This window comes from Haliotis rufescens, unplaced genomic scaffold (assembly GCF_023055435.1).
Source record: "Haliotis rufescens isolate VD_foot unplaced genomic scaffold, xgHalRufe1.0.p SCAF_32, whole genome shotgun sequence".
Lineage (NCBI taxonomy): Eukaryota > Metazoa > Mollusca > Gastropoda > Lepetellida > Haliotidae > Haliotis > Haliotis rufescens.
In genome coordinates, this window is record NW_025964024.1 from 3,081,714 (window position 1) to 3,102,184 (window position 20,471).

Consider the following 20,471-nt stretch of genomic DNA (forward strand, 5'->3'; position numbering starts at 1 on the left):
AAGCTAAAAGCATAGAGTACAGTGCTATTATCTGGTTTGGCCACCAACGATAAGTGATGAGGTTTGCATGCACTGGTATGAGGATGAGGTGACGTAGCCATAGAAGAATGGCTTTCTGAACGATCTTACTGATTGTGTAGGTATCTCAGGTAGACGTATCAGACACGATACACATCAGTATAAGGAGGTGAGTCGCAACGGGTTATGTATGCTGCAGCGATGAAGAGTAGACTGTTATGCGGACTTGTATACTCAGAACTATCGTATAGTTGTAAACTCACGTGTATCGACTTTGGTATGTGAATGGCTATAGTTAATGACATACTTCTTCGGTAAACATGTTGTCAAATGTACAAGGTAGCTTAGTTTAAATCCTGGGCGTGTATAGGCTATAGACACAAAATACTGTCATAGTTATTTGATACAAAATATTGTAGTCTTCACCGCAGAAAAGTCAACCTTCTGCTGGTACTCAATTCGTTCCTGTTAGCGTCTCTATGGAAACCACAACCACTGTATCAGGTGACAAACGGCATCAGGTTTTTACACTTCCGACACCCACCGTTGTCTTCACAACGCAGTCATGATGAATGTGCCATCACCTTCATCAATGTCTTCCGCTGGGTTTTGGATTTCCTCAAATGGTCGGTCACTCTTTGTTGTATTGTCTTCTTCGTCTGTCTCCGCCCCCTCAGTCCCTTCCCCACCTACACCTGATTCCACCGCATCCTCCTCCTTAGGGTCGGGGATGACCTGAACACGGACTTCGCTGAATCTCACCTTCTTGGCGTAGTCTGGCTCGGGTTCATCTTGTGCCTCGTACGGTTCTTCATCTTCAGGATCCGATTTCCTAACCCGAGGTGGGGTCGGTGGAGGAGGGGGAAATCCGTCACCGCTATCCTCATCCTCATCCTCTATGGACTCATTGACATTCAGGTCAGGAGGATCTTCATCCTCTTTGACCGGCGGCAGTGGAGTTTCATCTTCCTGCGGTGGTTCAAGAATCTGATCCCCCTCACGAGATGGTACCTCCTCGTCCTTCTCACCATCCACGAGTTCGTGAACATCTTCATCGAGATCTTCATCTTCAAATACCAGCACTGCAGTTTTAGTTTCTGGCGCTTCCTTCTTAACAACTACTGCATAGTCAGGGTTGGATATCACCTCCTCACCATCCCCATAGTCGGGGTTAGGAAGGCCCTGAGTTTCCACATGTTCCTGTTCTGGGGTATCCTCTGAACCGAAGTCAACTATCACACCCTCCGTCATCCCGCCCTCCTCTGCTTCCTCCTCGACATGAGTGTACTGGGTCAGCGTATCCTGATTCTCGTCTCCAGCCTTGGTGTTGTTGTTATCATCGTCTTCAAAGCCTTCGTTAAGGACTGCGATAGCGTCGCCGTTGGCATGTGGCCCCTCCTCCAGCAGCTCCTGGGTGGACCCGGTCTGACTGTGGACAGATTGCCCATCGCCGATGGTTTCTTCCACTGCCTGAGCTTCGTAGATGGTATCATGTTTGGAAAGGTTTCTCATCAGACGCTTGTGGTGTCTGGAACAAACATGTCGGTAATCAAAGACATGGATACTGCCTCAACTCAAAGTCATTCCACTGAAACGCGGCTTTTAAGGGTATTTCAGCTATATCAACTTAGTTCTCGTTTTCGACGTTCGACATTTTTATAACCTACGAGCACTGGAATGCTGACACACCAAGAATCATACTGAGGGCGAATCTTGATTTCAAAACCACGATCATTGGATTCTGCACTAAGGGACACAACTCTTCACAACGAACGAATGCAATAAGCTCTTGGTTTTCCAATCCCAGCAATGACTGTTGATAGGCCAGTTCGTGTTATGCTTTATCCGATTAGACATTTGAAATAGTGGAAGTAGATGATAAGATCACATACAATGATGACATCCTATCGGCTCCATAATACGCATTACCCTCATCTCATTCTTAAAGCCATTGTTTGATCCAACTGGAACTACTTTTATGAGATCACTTGAAAAAATGCCTGTGGAATATATTTATATTTACGTAAAACATAAATTACTGCAAACGTCTTTGCTGGTCCATAAATTATCTCCTTTCAGTAGCCTTCCTGTCGCAATTGTTCGTACAAAACAAGCGCATACTCACCGATTACGTTTCCGATTTATATAAACGATAGCGATGATGGCGATGACGGAGACGACGGCAACGGCAATACCGACGGCGAGGAGGGCGATGAAGGGTGTCGTGAACACCTCTTCAGAATTGTTCTGATAGGGGGAGAACAACGCCAGAAGCTTTTCGTAGTTGCTGTTCACTTTCCTGGACAAAGAAGGACACGGTTCAAATGACACATCCTACATTCCGGAAACACATCTTATTTACATATCCAGTACAGAGTATATATAGTACAGAGAAACCTCTTTAGCTGGATCACCTTCACCACGATGTATTGTTTAAGGCTATATAAATAAATGGCAAGTGATTCCGTGGTAATTTGTTTAAATTTGCTTTTATGTCAACTAACGGACTATACCATGTCAACAAACGCACTACTGTTACCTGACTGGCTGATAACTGAATGGGCGGGGCTTGTGTTATGTAACGATATCACTCCTTGTTGACAGTTTTGTGTGTTAATGATTGTATAAACAGCCTGTGAAATTATTATTGTTGACGTGTGTAATTGTAAGACTTGCGTTCAATTTATGGAGGTATACATGTAAAAACAGGTGTGCATACTGTGTAAATCCGCTTTATTTAAATGCGCTTTACACTTTCATAGCTCCATAAACACAAAACAAATATTGAAGTCAATTCTTAGTATATCCATGATCCCGTCAGACTGTTTATCGCCACCATGATCTAATATCGACACTTCGCTTGTCTCGAACTTCGAGTTAACGAGGCTTCAATCAGGTCAGTGATGCCATAAATTCGATGGTACATATTCAGAAAATAAAATTATGAACGTACCTTCTCACAAACAGGGGAAATTATTTAAAAGGAACTAGACATTTCAACTGGAAATGGCAGCTCAAGCAAATTGAGACTTAATAATTAAAAACACTTTTATTTCATTGACGATTATAATAATTACACAGACACCATGTCTACTGGCACAATTACAATGTCTTTATTTGTATTTGAAATTGGCACAGATGGCAGAGCGTACCTCTTTAAGGGTATAGGTAGCCGTTAAGGATGCTGCTGTAGAGATGTACTTATTTAAAGCATTTGACAGATTGTTTACAGAAGAAGTTGTATAACTAGAATTTCTATTTCGGTGAACTAGGTTTGAACTTCTGTGCTCCCGCTTTCCACATAGGTGTATGGCAAGGTTCAGGTAACCATTTGTGTAAACCTGACATGAAGATTTAATCGTGTTTATCTGGCCCAGATATAATGTGTCTGTATGACAAATATACTCACGCTCTGAGGTCATCTCTATGAACTGTTGACTCTCTTGCACTCAGTCGGAAATACGAGCTGCAAAGACACATGGTGAGTGAGGGAGTGCAGGGTGTGGCCACAGTCAGCATTTACAGCATACCAACTGATAATGATACTGTTAGCGGGTAGCTATGGTAACGTATATCCAATCAGCACTACAATGATTGAGGACGGATGTTGTTTAACGCCGCAGCTAGTAAGAGTCCAGTTACATAATGGAAGACTGTAAATGATCAAGCAGTGGTTGATAACATGAGCAACAATTAGAGAATAGCAGACTCACCTTGCACCGTTGTCCACGTCCACGGCTTGGATATTACCAATGTCGACACTGATGTTCAGAATTGCAGACATCTCCCTTGAAAAGAAATAACACGTTTGCCATTATGTAAATTTATCTGAAATTATTAAAAATACCTGCTCTACCCTACTAACACACCTTAGTATTGCCAGTGGGTTTAGATTCATTTTCTTTCAAATGCTTGTATCCATATTTAATATTAGAGGGTCTTCAGGTGACATTCCCCATATATTTCTATTATTACAGCAAAATACTGAATACTGTAACGCCCAGTAACATATCTCTCACCTCTTTCTGGGATTGCTCGGAAATAATTAAGGCTCTGGGGATCTTTAGGTGTCTATGAAATTACATCAATATAATCTACCATCAGTACCTGACCAAGGTATCAAGATACTCCCAGCCTTATGTTGTCCTCATCCCTCCATTCATCCATCTTTCCGATCTGACTATCATTTGTTTCCCATGGTCCCACCCTGCAAACTCACCCCACAAGGCGGTCTTTATCTTTCTCCACTTCATCCTTCTCTGCAGGTGCGTGGAACAAGGTGTATGCATTCTGTGCCCCAGCAACAACAACCTGCAACACAAATAGTGATACCTGCAGAATTGTCCCTCAAGTTGAAAACATCATCTCCGTGTCACAGATTAATTTTGTTAGACTGTCTAATCACCTTGACAACTGTTGTCGTCTTCAGGGGGATCACTCCACCGTCCGTGGCGACAATCAACAACTCATCTGGCGATTCTGGAACTATTTTTAATGTTATCTTGCCTGTGTTCCCGTCGATAGCAAACCGCCTGGATGATCTGCCAATCAAAGAGAACTTACATTACATCCCAAGAAGCTGTCTATGTCTAAATACGAGCTATTAAAACTGCTAAAAGCAAATATATGTATTCGAGTATATGTTATGACAATGCATGTGGTCAGTTATGCTTAATGGTACGTACTCTGTGCCCTGTATGCTGTAGGTTATGTCTCCGTTGGTGCCATCATCTAGGTCATACGCCTGGAAGACAGGGGAGATAATCACATGCAGTTATATATATATATATACTTATCGTCGTTCTCACTTTTGTTTGATATTCAAGTATAGTTTTTTGTCCTACGTTTTTTTTTAAAAAGCCTATTTTTAGGTCAAGTAGTTTTTCTGAATATTCTTTGGTTTAGTTATGTAATTTTGTTGTTATTTTTTTCTGTTTCTGTATAAATCTGGTTAGCAGGTTCAGACGTGGTTTTCAATTACTTCTTCTACAGCTGATGAGGCTCCTACTCCTATTAGTAAAGAGGGTTTGGGTGATCCTGGCAGTCAGGCTCATCATCAGCTCAGGGCCCTTGCTCCATCTACACGCAGCCCAAACAGCGAATGGGACTTCTCCCAGGAAGCGCTGCCTAGTCAAACCCACCCAGAACCTTTCGGAGAATGTGAAGACTCCCCAACACTGCAGCCTTCTGCATTTCCCAGATGGTCAGAAGGGCTGTATTCCTGGTAAAAAAAACCTGGGTACTCTCCCAATGTAAGTCAACAGGAGGTACCAAATCTAAGGCACCGAGGACAATGTTGAGGAGGACAACTTGGTACTTGGGTTGCATGCGTGACATTTCGAAAGCGAGGTCTGCATATTTGCCATGTTTTTCCTGAATCTTGTCAATTACTGTCAAAAGGGATAGAAAACTCAATGATCTTGAGTCTTATCAAAAAGGACACGATCACGTCTGAGGTTGTAAACGGACCTACTCCAAAGAATTTTGTATTTATCATTTTCCATGACGCCCTCTACATGTTCTGAGTCGTACCATGGATGGACCTCTGTGTCAAAACCACAAGCATGGCGACAGGGGTAGTTATAATAAAAGGATCGAGCCACTCCATCATGTCGCTTAAGATACTGTGTTTGTGCCAAAGCTTGACAATGTGTTGGACAGTCTCATTAAATTCATTACATAATCTAAATTTCATATTTACATTTTGATGCAAAATCACACATTGACGGTTTCGACTGGGAATTGACTGGTCCTGAGCAGCAAACAGAAAGCCCTCTGTTTCCCTTTCAGGGCAGCCGAGTTCATCCAAGCAAATTACTCTGCAGGGTTGCTTATCTTCTCAACACACAGCATATCAACTCGATGCAGTGGGCGTTTAGATAGCCTCTCCTTGAAAACCTGAGTCTGGGCCGATTTGATATGGCACTTCAGCTTAGTTGACACTAATTTCTGTATCGTCCAGCAGTACAGAACCATCAACATTGACATCAACATAGAATTGGTCTCCAGCAACCCATGATAGCCGTAAAAGGTGACTTTGCTTTACGTAAGAGGCGACTAACGGGATCAGGTGATCAGGCTCGCTGACTTGGTTGATGCATGCCATCGTATCCCAATTACGTGGATGGATGCTCATGATGTCAATCACTGGCTCTTACGACAAGCATGGGTTACTGAAGACCAATTCTAACATAGATCTTCACGGGTATTAAGTAAGAGAAACTAAAGTTTACTGAGCAGATCAGTATCTTTGAATAAAAGATGCAACATATAATTTTAGGCAGGCAGACACAACAATCTTCAAAGGAACTTGATTGGAAAGTTGGTCAGCTATGGTTCTCTTGCCTCTTGCCCACCTCAGTTCACTCACCTCAACGACGCCCAAAACGTCCCCATCGTTAACGGGGACGCTGAAACTGTAGTCTGACATGTTAAATATTGGGGCGTTGTCGTTGACATCAAGAACAACGACGTCGAGGGTGATGTTGGCTTCAGTCTGAAAGAAGAGGACTCTAATATTAGCTATGGCCGAGGAATATTTATTGTCAGCTGGCGTGTTCAGGGAAGGATATCTCAAACATGTAGGAATCATGTTATGAAATATTCAATAATTATGAATTAACAAATAATATTTTTTTCATAAAACAACTACATCAGGGGCGTCACTGGCATTATTTTAACTGCCTTTGATGTGAAGTCAGAGAACATCGAGCAATAGTCCTGCAGCTCCAGCCTCTTCGTGTCTACATTTGACAGGGGGCACGGGTGGCCCAGTCGTCCAAGGCGCCGCGATTCGCTGTGCAGAGTTGCGTCCCTTGGGCACGCCAGAAACCTATGATTGTGGGTTCGAATCCCGGTTCGCCCAGATTATGTTTCTAGGTTTGTCAGCACCATACCCATGCTCGTGGGTTTCACCGAAGTGGTAAACGTCTGAGACCTGCATCACTTCGGGCTTTCCTCCCACATTAAGCTGACACGCCGCGATATAACTGGAATATTGTTAAAAGCGGCGTTAAACCCAACTCACTCACTCACTCACTACATTTGACAACTTTTGAGGTACAATCCAACATGCTCTCTCTGCCACGATTTCAAAGCGTGTCATTCAACTCTTGCTTAGAAGTTGTAACAACATCCAAAGCCTCAGTAAAGCTTTCAAAACGAATTTTGGTAGACATGTGAAGGACATTTCTAAATTTGACGCATCAGTGACAAAAATTATGAATGACGCATTTCCCTATTTTGTCTTGTATCATATGTTCCCGGTTTTTTTTTCAGGTGAACAATTGTTTTTGCACTTGCTTTTTCCACGGGTGCTACCGGTGGGGCAGGATACGCTCACCTGTTCGCTAACACCTGGTATCATCACTATTTGATTGTGATTCATAAACACATGTTCGTGAAAGTAGGAATCGTATAATGTACTCTGCCTTCAGCAAAGATTTCTTGTGGCTGTGGAAACGATTTTGTCACTTTTATTATTATGTTCTGCAAAGATGCACTTCATTCGAGCCTCAAGCAGACCCACCCGCATAAACCATACCTGTGCCCCTCCCCTGAAGTGCCTACCTTAATTCCATTCTTGACGTCGATGACGAGCGTGTAGCTGCTGGTGTTCTCGCGGTCGATGTCGGCGGCGGTCACTACTTGATGGACTGTGTCTCTGAGGGTGGCAACCATACAATGTATTACAGTATTCACTATGTCGCTTGAAACGGAATGTAATAATTTTGTCAATTCGTCAATCAAGCTTTGCATCAGACATCTTTTTCTAAGTGTATGCGTATGAGGAATAATTATTTCAAGTGTTCTGTTAATAGTTCCTGCGTGAATTTCCATTGTCATCTACTGTTTAATTTCCATCTTCCCGAGGCAAGGGAGTTCACTGACTATAAATGTCCAGTTTCCACCCTTGCCGAACTAGTCTGGAATTTCGTAAATCGGCGTCAACAGAACTTTAAAAAAAATAATAATAATAATTAAGGTGCGTAAGTGATTTCATGCACTTCGCGTGGTAAGATCCGCTTCTTACAATATAGTTCTTGATCTTCGATCTGATCATCTTGACTGGACTATGTGATAAGTTTGGAATCCGATTGGTCAAAAGGAGGGACTTAGAAGGGACATAACTCGCAACAGCCACTGGTGGCGCTACCATCTAGCCTCGAAATTCCAGTCTAGTTCGTCGAGGGTGGAAACTGTACTTTTGTCAGTTAAATCCCTTTCCTTGGGGAGATGACAGTTTCGGATATAACCAGAAATCTGTTTCAGCCCAGATAGGTGCACGGGTAAACTTCTGGATGCTGTTCGAGCTCGTTGCACCAATACAGCGACACTAATTTACCTGAGTGAGTGAGTATGATTTTTCGACGCTTTTAGCAATATTCCAGCAATATCACGGCGGGCGACACCAGAAATGGGCTTCACACATTGTACCCTTGTCGGGAATCGAACCCGGGTCTTCGGCGTGACGAGCGAACGCTTTAACCATTAGGCTACCCGACCGCCCCTTCTGACCTGATACTGTTTGTGGCCTGTAGGTTATAAGCTATCGATTTAAAATGTATTTTCGTAGTACAGTTCCAAAAAAGAGTTCCACGATTAACTAAGGATCCATCTCCAAGGTTCTATGGCTCCATGGCTCCAGTGCTCGCGTTTCGATAACCCTACACTAACCGTGGATCCATTCCCATGGTTCTCGCGATCTTAAATTACGCGCCCTTGATTACCCAGTTTGATTTGCTATGCTACTCAGGCTAACCCTGGTATGAGGTTTTACTTTTTGCTAGTAAGACCTGCTTTGAGTAGCAGATGGAATTTGGACAAGATATGAAATGACGGGAATCTAACCTGCAACCTCAGATGTTAAGTTTTGTAAATCACTGTTTACTCACTGAGGCACCGGATAAGGTGATGAGAAAAAATCAGTTTTAAATGTCATGACTTAGTTTTGTCTTGGCTGCACGTGTTTCTTTCTCTCGCATGCTTTGATCGCATTCCTTTATACCGCGACACACTGTATTGTTTAACTATAAGATATCTCGATGTTTACTTATTTCTTCTGTTATTTCTTGCATTTAGACGGTTAATAAGTGAGATGAAGCACTCCTTCTCGGTTACGGTCAAGGAAATAAGACCTTGGCAATCGGGTATCGGCTTCGCACCTCGGTCTTACATTGTCGATATCCGATTGCTGAGGTCTTGCTGCCTCGACCCTACCCCCAGAGTCGTACTTTATCTTTCACAAAGAGGATGCTGAGAATCATCGTAATGACGCCATTAATGTTTATTATCAACGAGGTTCGTCTGTAAATCAAGAAATGTCTGGTTTATGATCGAAATACATCTGTATAAATCATTTCAAACGAAGGCTTTGGATGAAAGATTAGTTTTAATAACAACAAGAGAAGAGGTATGTTAAAAAGAACCGTATTTATCTATTGAAATCTTGATTGGCTATTGATACCAGGTTGAATCTCTCAGAAGTCCTCCACGAAAGATTTCAACGTGGTGTATTAACCCGGGTTAGAAAGCTGGAACAATGTCAGCAGATTGCTGCGGTAATACCTACTATAATATACCAGCAATACTGCCGGCAAAGATGGGAATGCACTTCACTTACTGTTCGACGATCTTGAAGGTGTCTGTGTAAGTGCTAAGAAGTAGACTATATCCACTATACGCTGTCTGCAATGAGAAGAGAGCTTGGTACAACAACCAGCTTTAAATCATGGTCTCATTCCTTTTAGGGTATAAGTATAAATCGGCTACGATTTTAGTATTTTAAATTTAAAACAACCCAGCGCCATTCCCGTTGGCTGACCTACCGGTATGGCGTAGACTATAGTACCGAAGGCGACGTTTTCTGTAACGTTGACACTCTTTTTGGTGGACGTGACGTTTTGCTCGGGGAACGTCACTGTTACAAGCTCCTGGCTACAGCGTCTTGGATAGAAAGGCAATAATTTGAAGTTTAAATTAGTGTTACTCATACAAAATCAACAACACTCTTTTATGAGTGTGAGTGAGTGAGTTGGGTTTAACGCCACTTTTAACAGTATTCCAGTTATATCACGGCGTGTCAGCTTAATGTGGGAGGAAAGCCCGAAGTGATGCAGGTCTCAGGCGTTTACCACTTCGGTGAAACCCACGAGCACGGGTATGGTGCTGACAAACCTAGAAACATAATCTGGGCGAACCGGGATTCGAACCCACAATCATAGGTTTCTGGCGTGCCCAAGGGACGCAACTCTGCACAGCGAATCGCGGCGCATTAGACGACTGGGCCACCCGTGCCCCCCACTCTTTTATGAAAGACACACGCAAGATCTTCACAATTTAGATCATTTCACTAATATCACAAGGCGAAACGATAAAGGTTTTTTTATGTAAGCGTGTAAGAGAAAAAGTCAATATCAGAAACAATAAATATCAATTGTTCAAGAACGGTCCACAAAAATGTTAGCTCGTCAATGATGACTAATTTCTACGGGATAATTGAGACTGGTTATTCTCTGTCGTTGACGTTTAATATTTACCTAATGATAGGATATAAATTTAAAAAAACGTCAACACCAGAAAATGATATGTCTTGGTTATCTTCTTTAACAGATGCAATTGGGCGTAAGAGGCAAAAACAGTGATGAGTGTTATTGTTATACGAATGGATCACTGACTATCAGTGACGACACCAGGTGTTCGCGAAAAGTTACCTGGATTCTCCATTATCACATGCTTCTATCAGGAACACCGTCTGTCGCAGGTTGGCCACTGGCCTGTCTTGAGTGATATTGCCTTCTTCATTTACGGAGAAGTCGCTAGCCTGTGCGATGGAGTACGAGACACGGCCGTTCTCATCGAAATCTTCGTCCGAAGCGTTAACCTTGAGGGCAAAAAGTCACATACATTACTTCAAAGTGTTTTTTGTCGTTTAGTAAAACGGATCCAGTGTACACGCAGTTCATAATTTTCCTTTTCGTCAAAATAGATGCGTTTTTGAGTTTGGTGAGCTCAGGTATGTTAACATCACTGACAGAAGTTAAGATTATATAAATAAATGAAGACTCGTTTATTTCGGAAATTAAGTATTTATTACAACTTACTGTGACACATTTACATAATTGTTTATAGATATCAGATGAAAGTGGGGGCACGGGTGGCCCAGTCGTCCAAGGCGCCGCGATTCGCTGTGCAGAGTTGGGCACGCCAGCAAACCTATGATTGTGGGTTCGAATCCCGGTTCGCCCCGATTATGTTTCTAGGTTTGTCAGCACCATACCCGTGCTCGTGGGTTTCACCAAAGTGGTAAACGTCTGAGACCTGCATCACTTCGGGCTTTCCTCCCACATTAAGCTGACTCGCCGTGATATAACTGGAATACTGTTAAAAGTGGCGTTAAACCCAACTCACTCACTCACTCACTCACTCAGATGAAAGTTACTTCAACCATGCATATCTTACAGTTCCAACGTGGTCACCGGCCTGGTTGCTCGACGAGAAACTGTAGGTTGTCTCGCTGAACACCGGACTGTGGTCATTGGCGTCCAGCAGAGTGATGCTGACGGTAGCTGTGCAATTCACCTGACAAGGTGTTAACCAAGGTGCTGAAATATTCTGCTCATGGGCGGTTACCTGTCGTATGCACACAATTGAAATTACTTTCCTACAAATAGTTTTTTGACTCATTTTGATGTAATGTTCTTCAGTAAGCACGTCAAGTTGTACCACTGAGATAATCTATGAAAAATGAAACAGCCGGAAACTGTACAATCATAAACACATCATTTGTTCAATTGGATCGTGGTCGTAGTTCTAACAGCACATTATTGAAAAGTGAACATTTCACTGAGGATATTTTCATTGCTGATGCAGCGATCGAAAGTATGGATCAACCAGGAAAATAACAGGTTATAACTCATGTTGAATTGAATTGAACTGAAGATTTTATAACAAAATCGTATTACATATCACTTTATCATCCAAAACTGGCTCCCACAGGGGATATCGCTTGGGTGAGATCAAGCGATATCTACACTGTAGATATTGCATCACAAATCTTTGCAGACCTTTGTGACGTCATTGCTACATGACGTCCCAATCAAATGACATCACTGATGGCTCTGCTACTGAAGCTTTTTTTTTTAATTTTAAAAAGTACTTTTTACACTTAGCACACTGCTTATTAATGTCTACAAGCTGAAAAAGTTGGAAGAATGATGTTGAATGATAAATAAAATCTAATAAATCTAAAATATCAAATATATAAACTCTCGGAGACTCGGAGTTTTCCATTGTTATCTCCATGCATCCGAGGATTGTAGAAAGACTAAGGTTTAAAGATGCCGGGTTTGTCTTTTCAGACGGAAGCACAACATACTAAAAGTTGTCTTAGTAAATTCTGTCATCTTCTTCTGTATGTTCTGTGTGTTACAGATGTCACGAAATGTATTAACACACGAGAGAAATCCTTCTGATGCAACAGATAAGTATTGACAATCTAGAATGAAAGTATACTGACGTTGACGGTGAAGGTGTCCTGGGTCTCCCTGTCTAGGGCGGTGGAGTTCAGGACCTGTATATAGCCGGTCTGGGGGTCAATCTTGAATATATGGCTCTCAGGTTCCAGTGTGTAGTTGAACAAGTTATATGGATGCTAAAAGGGAAGGCAAAGCAAGCGTAAATGAAACTGACCACTGTCCACACTGTCTTATTACTAAGGACATCAAGACTACAACATCACTGTCCACCTACCATTACCAAATCTCAAACCATGCGTACATTACAGCCCACAGTTCCCTTATTGCCCCTCGAACCACGCCTTCGTCACTACCCTACACCCTCCTAAACCACGCCTACACTGTCAACAGCTTTCTAACCGCCCCTCAAACAACGCCTTCATCACTGTCCATGACTCCCTAACCGCCCCTGAAACCACGCCTACATCACTGTCCCTGACTTCTTACCGCCCTCAAACCACGCCTACATCACAGTAAATAGCTCCTGAACCGCCCCTCAAACCACGACTACATGACCGTCAATCACCCCCGAACCGCCCCTTAAACCACGCCCACATCACTGTCCATGACTCCCTTACCACCCCTCAAAACACGCCTACATCACTGTCAATAACTCCCGAATCGCCCCTGAAACCACGGCTACATGACTGTCAATAACTTCCAGAATGAACCTCACTTCACGCCTACATTACTTTCCACTCATCTATAATTGGCCCTCAACACCTACACCAATGTCCATAACTCCCAAACTAGCCGACCATTAAACCACGCCTATATCACTATCAATAACTCCCTAACAGCCACTCAAAACACGTCTTCTTCAATGTCTATAAGTCCCAAACCATCCACCAAACAACGCCTACATCACTGTCAATTACTCACAAACCGTCCCTCAAACCACGCCTACTTCACTGTCTATAAGCCCCGAACCGCCCCCAACAACACGCCTACATCACTGTCCACAACTCTCTAATTGCCCCTAAAACCACGCCTACATCTCTGTCCACAACTCCCTAATAGGACCTCAAAGCACGCATATATCACTGTCCACAACTCCCTAATTACCCTCACAGCACGCCTATATCACTGTCCACAACTCCCTAATAGGACCACAAACCACGCCTATATCACTGTCCACAACTCTCTAATTGCCCCTCAAAGCACGCCTATATTACTGTCCACAACTCCCTAATAGGACCTCAAACCACGCCTATATCACTGTCCACAACTCCCTAATTGGACCTCAAACCACGCCTATATCACTGTCCACAACTCTCCAATTCCCCTCAAACAACGCCATTATCACTCTCCACAACTCCCTAACTGGCCCTCAAACCACGTCTATATCATTGTCCACAACTCCCTAATTGCCCCTCAAACCACGTCTATATCATTGTCCACAACTCCCTAATTGCCCCTCAAACCACGTCTATATAATTGTCCACAACTCTCTAATTGCCCCTCAAACAGCAAACACAGCTCCTTGGGCCTACCTCATCAATGTCCACGGCAGTGACGCTGATGATGTTGCTACCTTCAACTGAATGTTCCAGGATAGATGCTGTGTAGGTTGTCGGGTTAAATGAAGGGCGATTGTCATTAACATCTTTAACCTCAATCGTCAGGGTTGATGTTGCAGAACGTCGAGGATTGTCAAGTTGGTATGTCTGAAACATAGCAAATACATTCACCAACTGATTTCGCTGCATAGTCCAAAACATTCACATTTCGAATGAGCGAATGGAGTTGCACGCTGAAAGTATTGTTCAAGTCATAAAACTGAGTAACGTGTTCATTGGTGAACTCATGTATTTTGATCAAATTAAATTTTAACAAAATGTCACTTTAGCCACCAATAGTGAAGAAATGTCCAGATCCAGAGATATGCATTCCGTCCACACGACGGTAAAAACATGACCATCACGTTACAAAACTTACTAAAATACATGACAAAGTATAATATTATATTGTAGTTATATTGCTATAAAAGCTGATAACAACTATTTTCTTCAACATGGCAATATCTGACAGTGTTATTTCCAATTGTTGTTTATTTACTTACCTCCAGTATGACTGTGTATATTGGATTGTCTTCTCTGTCCAGCGTTTGGTTCAGCCACAGTTGTCCTGTGTTATTATTGATGGTCAGAGCATCCAAGGGAGGAACAGAACCTACAACATACAGAGATAGTACAGAGAAAACATTTCCCTTTTGTTTCGGTTGAAGCCATGGTAGATCGAATTTTGGCAGTGTAAGTAGTGTACGTTAAAACGTATTGAAAAATCAGTCTGAAGAAACTGAACAAACCAGTATTTCACTGACTACATGTTTAGTATGTTCCGAATTGTTAAACTGACCTGGGGTTATGTGAAATTCACGATATCACTTCCTATATTAAATGTCGTGAGCTTGTCGCTCCAACACGCCTAGCAATAAGTTCAGATATCAACATGTACAGTAAACTACGTTTATAACGAACACGCTTATAAGGAACTGACCGATATAACGAACTTATTTTTTAGTCCCGGCCATTTGTTGTATATATGCTTATAACGAACTATGGTTATTACCAACTAAAATTAGTGGTCCCTATGAGTTGACTGGACATCAAAACCGAGTGATGAAATAATGATAAAAAGAAGTAAATATCTAGATTTGAATTATTTTTCTCACTGAGAACTTCGATGGCTTACCTATGTTTTAAACATGCCTTCGCGACTCAACAAGAATACTAATAAAACATAATCCTCTGTAACAGTGTGTCAGTATACACTTCAAAATTAGAGCTGGCCAAAACATTACAAAGGTTATCAAAACCTTACTGGGCCGAAACACTGGACACTTAAAGTCCAAAACACAACTATGATACCCGTATAACATCATCTAACAAACATTTCGTGTTTGCGTCATATTTAGCCATCTTCAAAACATGGGGGTGTATTTTCTTTATCCCTAGAAATGGTACTGACAGCTTTGTCTACGGGTCGGCAATGGATACGCTTGATTGGCCACACGCTGTCTATCGTTCTACACTAGCTAAAGATTAAAACAACAGCTGCGAAATACATGTATCACTTTACGATAGGCGTCATTGCATAATATGTAACTTGAACGGCCTATGAAGAGTTTTTATGAACAGAAATCACGACCTTTGAAAAAATACAACAAGGATAAGTTCAGTGTATACCTGCTCCATCTTCATATTTCTTATATATAATTAGCAAAAACCGAAGGGGATATTTTGTTTTGAGGTGAAAATACACCAAAGTCTGGCATTGAAAGGAAATGACTTATGTGAAAAAACATTTCCGAAGAAATCAAGCTCCTAAACATAACATTGTGACAATCATGAAGCACGTGACTTTGGGCAGCACGTGCAAGGGGTGGTATGCCAGATTTACTATTGTCACTCAGACTCGGTTGTGAGCATACGCATATTGTTTTCTTTGAACCGAACGCTCAAACACAAGTTATCAAACACATTGAATCACGAAGGAAGCCACAGCATTGTTCAGGCTACATTTGCAAAGGGCTGAACGTTTACGTGTCATATGCATGCTGCATGTGGGCACACGTAAGAATATTGTTGCCCAAACTCTGCATTAACTCAATCTGTCATCGGCCCAAAGGCAACCACTCCAGCCCGGGACACGTGTTATCCCACAACTTACTGCACGTCATTTGAATCAGAGGCTTCAGTTGTATAGGGAACGTCAGCACTGGGATAATCGACGTACGGCTATTGTCATGTTGCCTGACGAATCGACGTTTACTCTCGACTTTCATGACCGTAGGAATCGAGTTTGGAGACGTCCTAATCAGCGTATTATGAATGTCAACGTCGCACAGTGTGATCATGTTGGGGGCGGGTCCACATGGGGTGGTATCACAATGACTGATCGAGCTGCGCTCCATATTGACCATCGCAAATTCACAGGTCAGTACTATCGGGACAACATCACCGCACCACTCGTGTTGCCATTTGTACAACGTGTTTGGCATCTTTCAAACTGATAATGCACATGCTCATCGTGCCAGTATTGTGACCCAATTCCTCCAACAGCAAAACATCCATGTCCTGCCACGGCCAGCACTCAGTCCTGACCTTTTCCCCCAATCTGGCACGTCCATGGCAGACGTGTACATCAACGTAAAAACAACACACCACTCTCAATGAACTAATTGCTGCTCTCACAGATGAGTAGAACAACATGAGTCAAGTTGACATTGGTCGACTCATCAGAAGCATGCCTTGAAGAATTCGTGCATGTCTAGCCAACAGAGGTGGTTTTATCCAATATTAGTAACGTCGTCCGCAAAATGAAAATTTCGAATTCGACCCCCGACCTCTTTAACGACCTAGTGCGACACCATCTCACAACACCAACCATAAGATCCCATTAGATCTGATCGCCTTCTCCAAAGCAGATATGATAAATTCATTTCCATTTTCCGATACCATATAGATCAGAAGATATGTCTTGATTATTCCCACTATCCCCTACTTTTTTGCATAGTATTTCCAACATGTGTCATCCACTGTGTATGGACAGGATGGGGTAAGGGAAGGGCCCTCAATGGTCCATTAAGACTGCATGATTTAAGGATGAGCAATACTTTTCTAAATTATTTTTACCAGAGCTTTTCAGGAAGTATTTTCTTATCTTTAAAGATAGATATAGCTTTGACCTGCTTAGAAGATGCAGATAAACGCCAAACAACACGTCATTAATTTTCCATATTGTGCTATAAGCGTGCTCGAAGTTTGATGTTCTCTGGACGCTTGAAAAATCGACATTTTCGTAATTTCAGTGGTAAAGACAAGGAAGGGTCTAATCATACCTCGTCCTATGCTTGGTTTACTTACTTGTGATATTATATGCAAGAGGTGTGTTGACACCAAGGTCCTGGTCAAACGCTCTGATAGCTGGCGAGGCATCCATCCATTGATTATGGGTTTTCTGTCATAAGGAAAATATATAAACGTATATAAAGTTGTAAATATTGTTCTTATCGGGATGGTAAATCCAAATAATACATTGTCAGGGGTCAAGGTCCGATTAGCGTAACATGTCACCTTGGTGTATTGCTTGTATAGTTATAGACCTCAAAACGACCATTCTCTGAGGAGTTGTTTCAATGTTTAATCTGACGCACTATAAAATGTTGTTTTTATTTACTGGTTGGCTTCAAGGCAGAACCTTTTGTTTTATATGATTATATTTTTAGGAAAGGAAATACACATGAGTTGACAAAGTTTTAGATTTGATAGAGATATGTAAATAACCTGCCTCTTCCTCTACTTCGAGGGTGTACGCGTTGAATGTGAAGACTGGATCCTCGTCGTCGACATCGCTGATATTGAGCGTGAATCTTGCAATTCCGATTTTCTGAGAACATAAAACGTATGTTGTTTTTCAACAAATGACAATTAATTCATTTATATGTCGAGGTTTATTTTATTTTATATGAAAAAATTTAAAATAATATTTTAAAATAATTTTACTTACCCCGTCTGAAGTGACACTTATATTCACTGTATGGCTGTTTATTCCGCTTTCATAATCAAAAGTAGTGATTGTAAACATTGTTCCTTTTTGCCCGTTTACAAAACGCACATACGGGTTTGACTGGAAGAAAAATAATGAAAACATACCTTTTACCAGATGATACATCGAACACAATCATGTTAAATATTATAATACATATCGGGAAAACAAGTTTCCAATCGTCGTGAATGACGTCACAAAAAAGCGTGCGGAATGCTCCTTAATGTAATATAGATGGTGAGTGAGTGAGTGTGTTTTTACGCCACTTTGAGCAATGTTCCCGTCCTATCACGGCGGGCAGATGGTCAAAGGTACTACTTGTGCATGCTTTACGAACTAGAAAACCGGCCGCAGAGACAGAAAGTTTAACTTTATTTCAGCAAAGACACTGATTGATGGAGTAAGAGCTGCATGTGTTAAAAAGACAGAGTAGACACAATTTATGGACAGTAAATTCCTTAATGTTCTATTATCGCGACGTTTCGGTATAGATCGGTACATCGTTGTCAAGCAAGCCCGAATGACAACGGTACACGGATTTATACTGAAACGTCTCTATAATAAGACATTAAAGAAGTTGTTATTCATAAATTATGTCTTCTGTGTCATCCTCCAATTCCTGAGAAATGCCTATCAAACAATTCGTTTTTAAAAGACCACAAGATATGACAGAACTTATTATTTGACACACACACTACCTTCATTGATGTTTATATGCTTTATTATCGGAACACGTTGACATGATCAGCGAGCCTGACCACCCGATCCATAGTATCCATAGTGCCTCTTACGACAAGCGACCCGTGAAGAACCGGGCAACCCATGCTTGCCGTAAAAAGCGACTATGTTTGTAAGAGGCGACTAACGGGATCGGGTGGTCGGACTCGCTGACTTGGTTCATGCATGTCATCGTATCCAAAGTGTGTAGATTGATGCTCATGAGATCAATCACTTGATTGCCTTGTGTCCAGACTCGATTATTTACAGACCGCCGTTATATAGCTGGAATATTGCTGAGTGCAAACAAACAAACAAACAAAAATGATGCAGGTAGCATAGTTTCCCATAGCACCGAGTAGCTTTCGTGTGTGTTAAATTATATGTGAATTCATTTTAGGATTGACTGTGTATTTTTTTCGGTTCATTGAGGTATGAATCGAAAAACCGATGCGCAAACTGTATTCCTACAAAAGTTTGCACATCGGTTTTTCGATTCATACCTCAATGAACCGAAACAAATATACAGTCAATGCTTATAATTAAATTCGACAACGTAAAACATGTTTTATCTACATAGTTTAACCCAAAACAGTTGCATATATCAAAACAGACAAAAATGACGACATTGATAAACATTCCAGGTGTAGGAATACATACAGTGGCGTGACATGAATCAGGTGATCGTTTAATTTATGCACATAATTTGACACACTTACACAGTCAGTAGCCAATCAACGGAGAGTGGGATTAAAACAATGTTCATTGGACCTGTCAATTAAGGCAAGATGCGAAAAGAACTGCAGCAGTCAGACTGTAACGAACCCGAAGAATAATGTCCGAGAGAAGGCGGCTGTTTCAAATAACATGGTCATTCACTGCGTGATTCAAACATTACTTCCCTGATTACGGTAAAACACAGTTGGAGAAATTGAACCGAAGCGAGCGGGAAAAAAACAGGCGATCGAGCCTGCACGTTTGCTGTTTCATTCATTCTCGGCCTTCGGTTTCAAAGGGTAGTTTCGCTTAATGTCCTGTGCATGACGATACACGTGAGCAGAAGGGAATTCCCTCGACTGTAATATTGGGATTCCGGGCCCCGACATTCCGCAGTAATAAAAGTAGTGCGCCGCGGCGGGCGTGGCTTAATTTTTTACATTCTTTGGGAAATGAATGCAATAACACGTGACCAATTCAGCTAATCAGAATGCAGGAATTTCCATGAAGACAACGAAAATTTAATTATTAAGATATGAAAGTTATAAAATAAAGTTATAAAGGAAAGTGCTAAATTGTAAGTTAAGTACAAGAAAGTTTTGAAGCGAGTGATTATTGTTTAACGCCGCATCAGCAATCGAGAAGCTATGCACGACGATGAAAATATTGAAACGGACATAACACAATACTTTTTTGCAAAGAACAGGTACGATTTCTAACCAATAGGATAGTATAGACATGGAACACATAACGAAAAAGAAAGAAATATCGATCAATATTATCTACTTACAGCCATTGAATAGAACAGACTATTCGCCCCACAGTCTTTGTCTATTGCACTGGTTTCGTTGCTGCTACTGAAATCAATAACTGCGGTCCCATTGGTAGCCGACTGTTAAAAAATAACGTAGTAAGAAAAAATATCATTTCCCTGATGTAAGTAACCAAAAGCTC

General features: G+C 41.7%; 1 protein-coding gene across 4 annotated transcripts in view; it reads right to left on the reverse strand.

Annotated features, from left to right (window-relative positions):
• Window positions 1-266: 266 nt before the first annotated feature.
• LOC124152105 (protocadherin Fat 4-like) overlaps window positions 267-20,471 on the reverse strand; it is a 50,219-nt gene continuing 30,014 nt past the window's right edge. For 3 of the 4 annotated variants that reach the window (XM_046524866.2, XM_046524869.2, XM_046524868.2), the window contains 20 exons: window positions 20,308-20,409; window positions 18,045-18,164; window positions 17,826-17,924; window positions 17,402-17,495; window positions 14,596-14,705; window positions 14,025-14,200; window positions 12,536-12,668; window positions 11,479-11,649; window positions 10,731-10,900; window positions 9,846-9,963; window positions 9,641-9,705; window positions 7,588-7,681; window positions 6,389-6,514; window positions 4,704-4,762; window positions 4,424-4,559; window positions 4,238-4,329; window positions 3,732-3,806; window positions 3,428-3,484; window positions 2,144-2,317; window positions 267-1,546 (listed from right to left, as the gene is read on the reverse strand). In XM_046524866.2, coding sequence (XP_046380822.2) covers window positions 571-1,546; window positions 2,144-2,317; window positions 3,428-3,484; window positions 3,732-3,806; window positions 4,238-4,329; window positions 4,424-4,559; window positions 4,704-4,762; window positions 6,389-6,514; window positions 7,588-7,681; window positions 9,641-9,705; window positions 9,846-9,963; window positions 10,731-10,900; window positions 11,479-11,649; window positions 12,536-12,668; window positions 14,025-14,200; window positions 14,596-14,705; window positions 17,402-17,495; window positions 17,826-17,924; window positions 18,045-18,164; window positions 20,308-20,409 — 3,147 coding nt within the window. In that variant the 3' untranslated portion in view covers window positions 267-570. Of the gene's footprint in view, window positions 1,547-2,143; window positions 2,318-3,427; window positions 3,485-3,731; window positions 3,807-4,237; window positions 4,330-4,423; window positions 4,560-4,703; window positions 4,763-6,388; window positions 6,515-7,587; window positions 7,682-9,640; window positions 9,706-9,845; window positions 9,964-10,730; window positions 10,901-11,478; window positions 11,650-12,535; window positions 12,671-14,024; window positions 14,201-14,595; window positions 14,706-17,401; window positions 17,496-17,825; window positions 17,925-18,044; window positions 18,165-20,307; window positions 20,410-20,471 lie in introns of all 4 variants that reach the window. The other variant, XM_048380719.1, reaches the window with a different exon arrangement.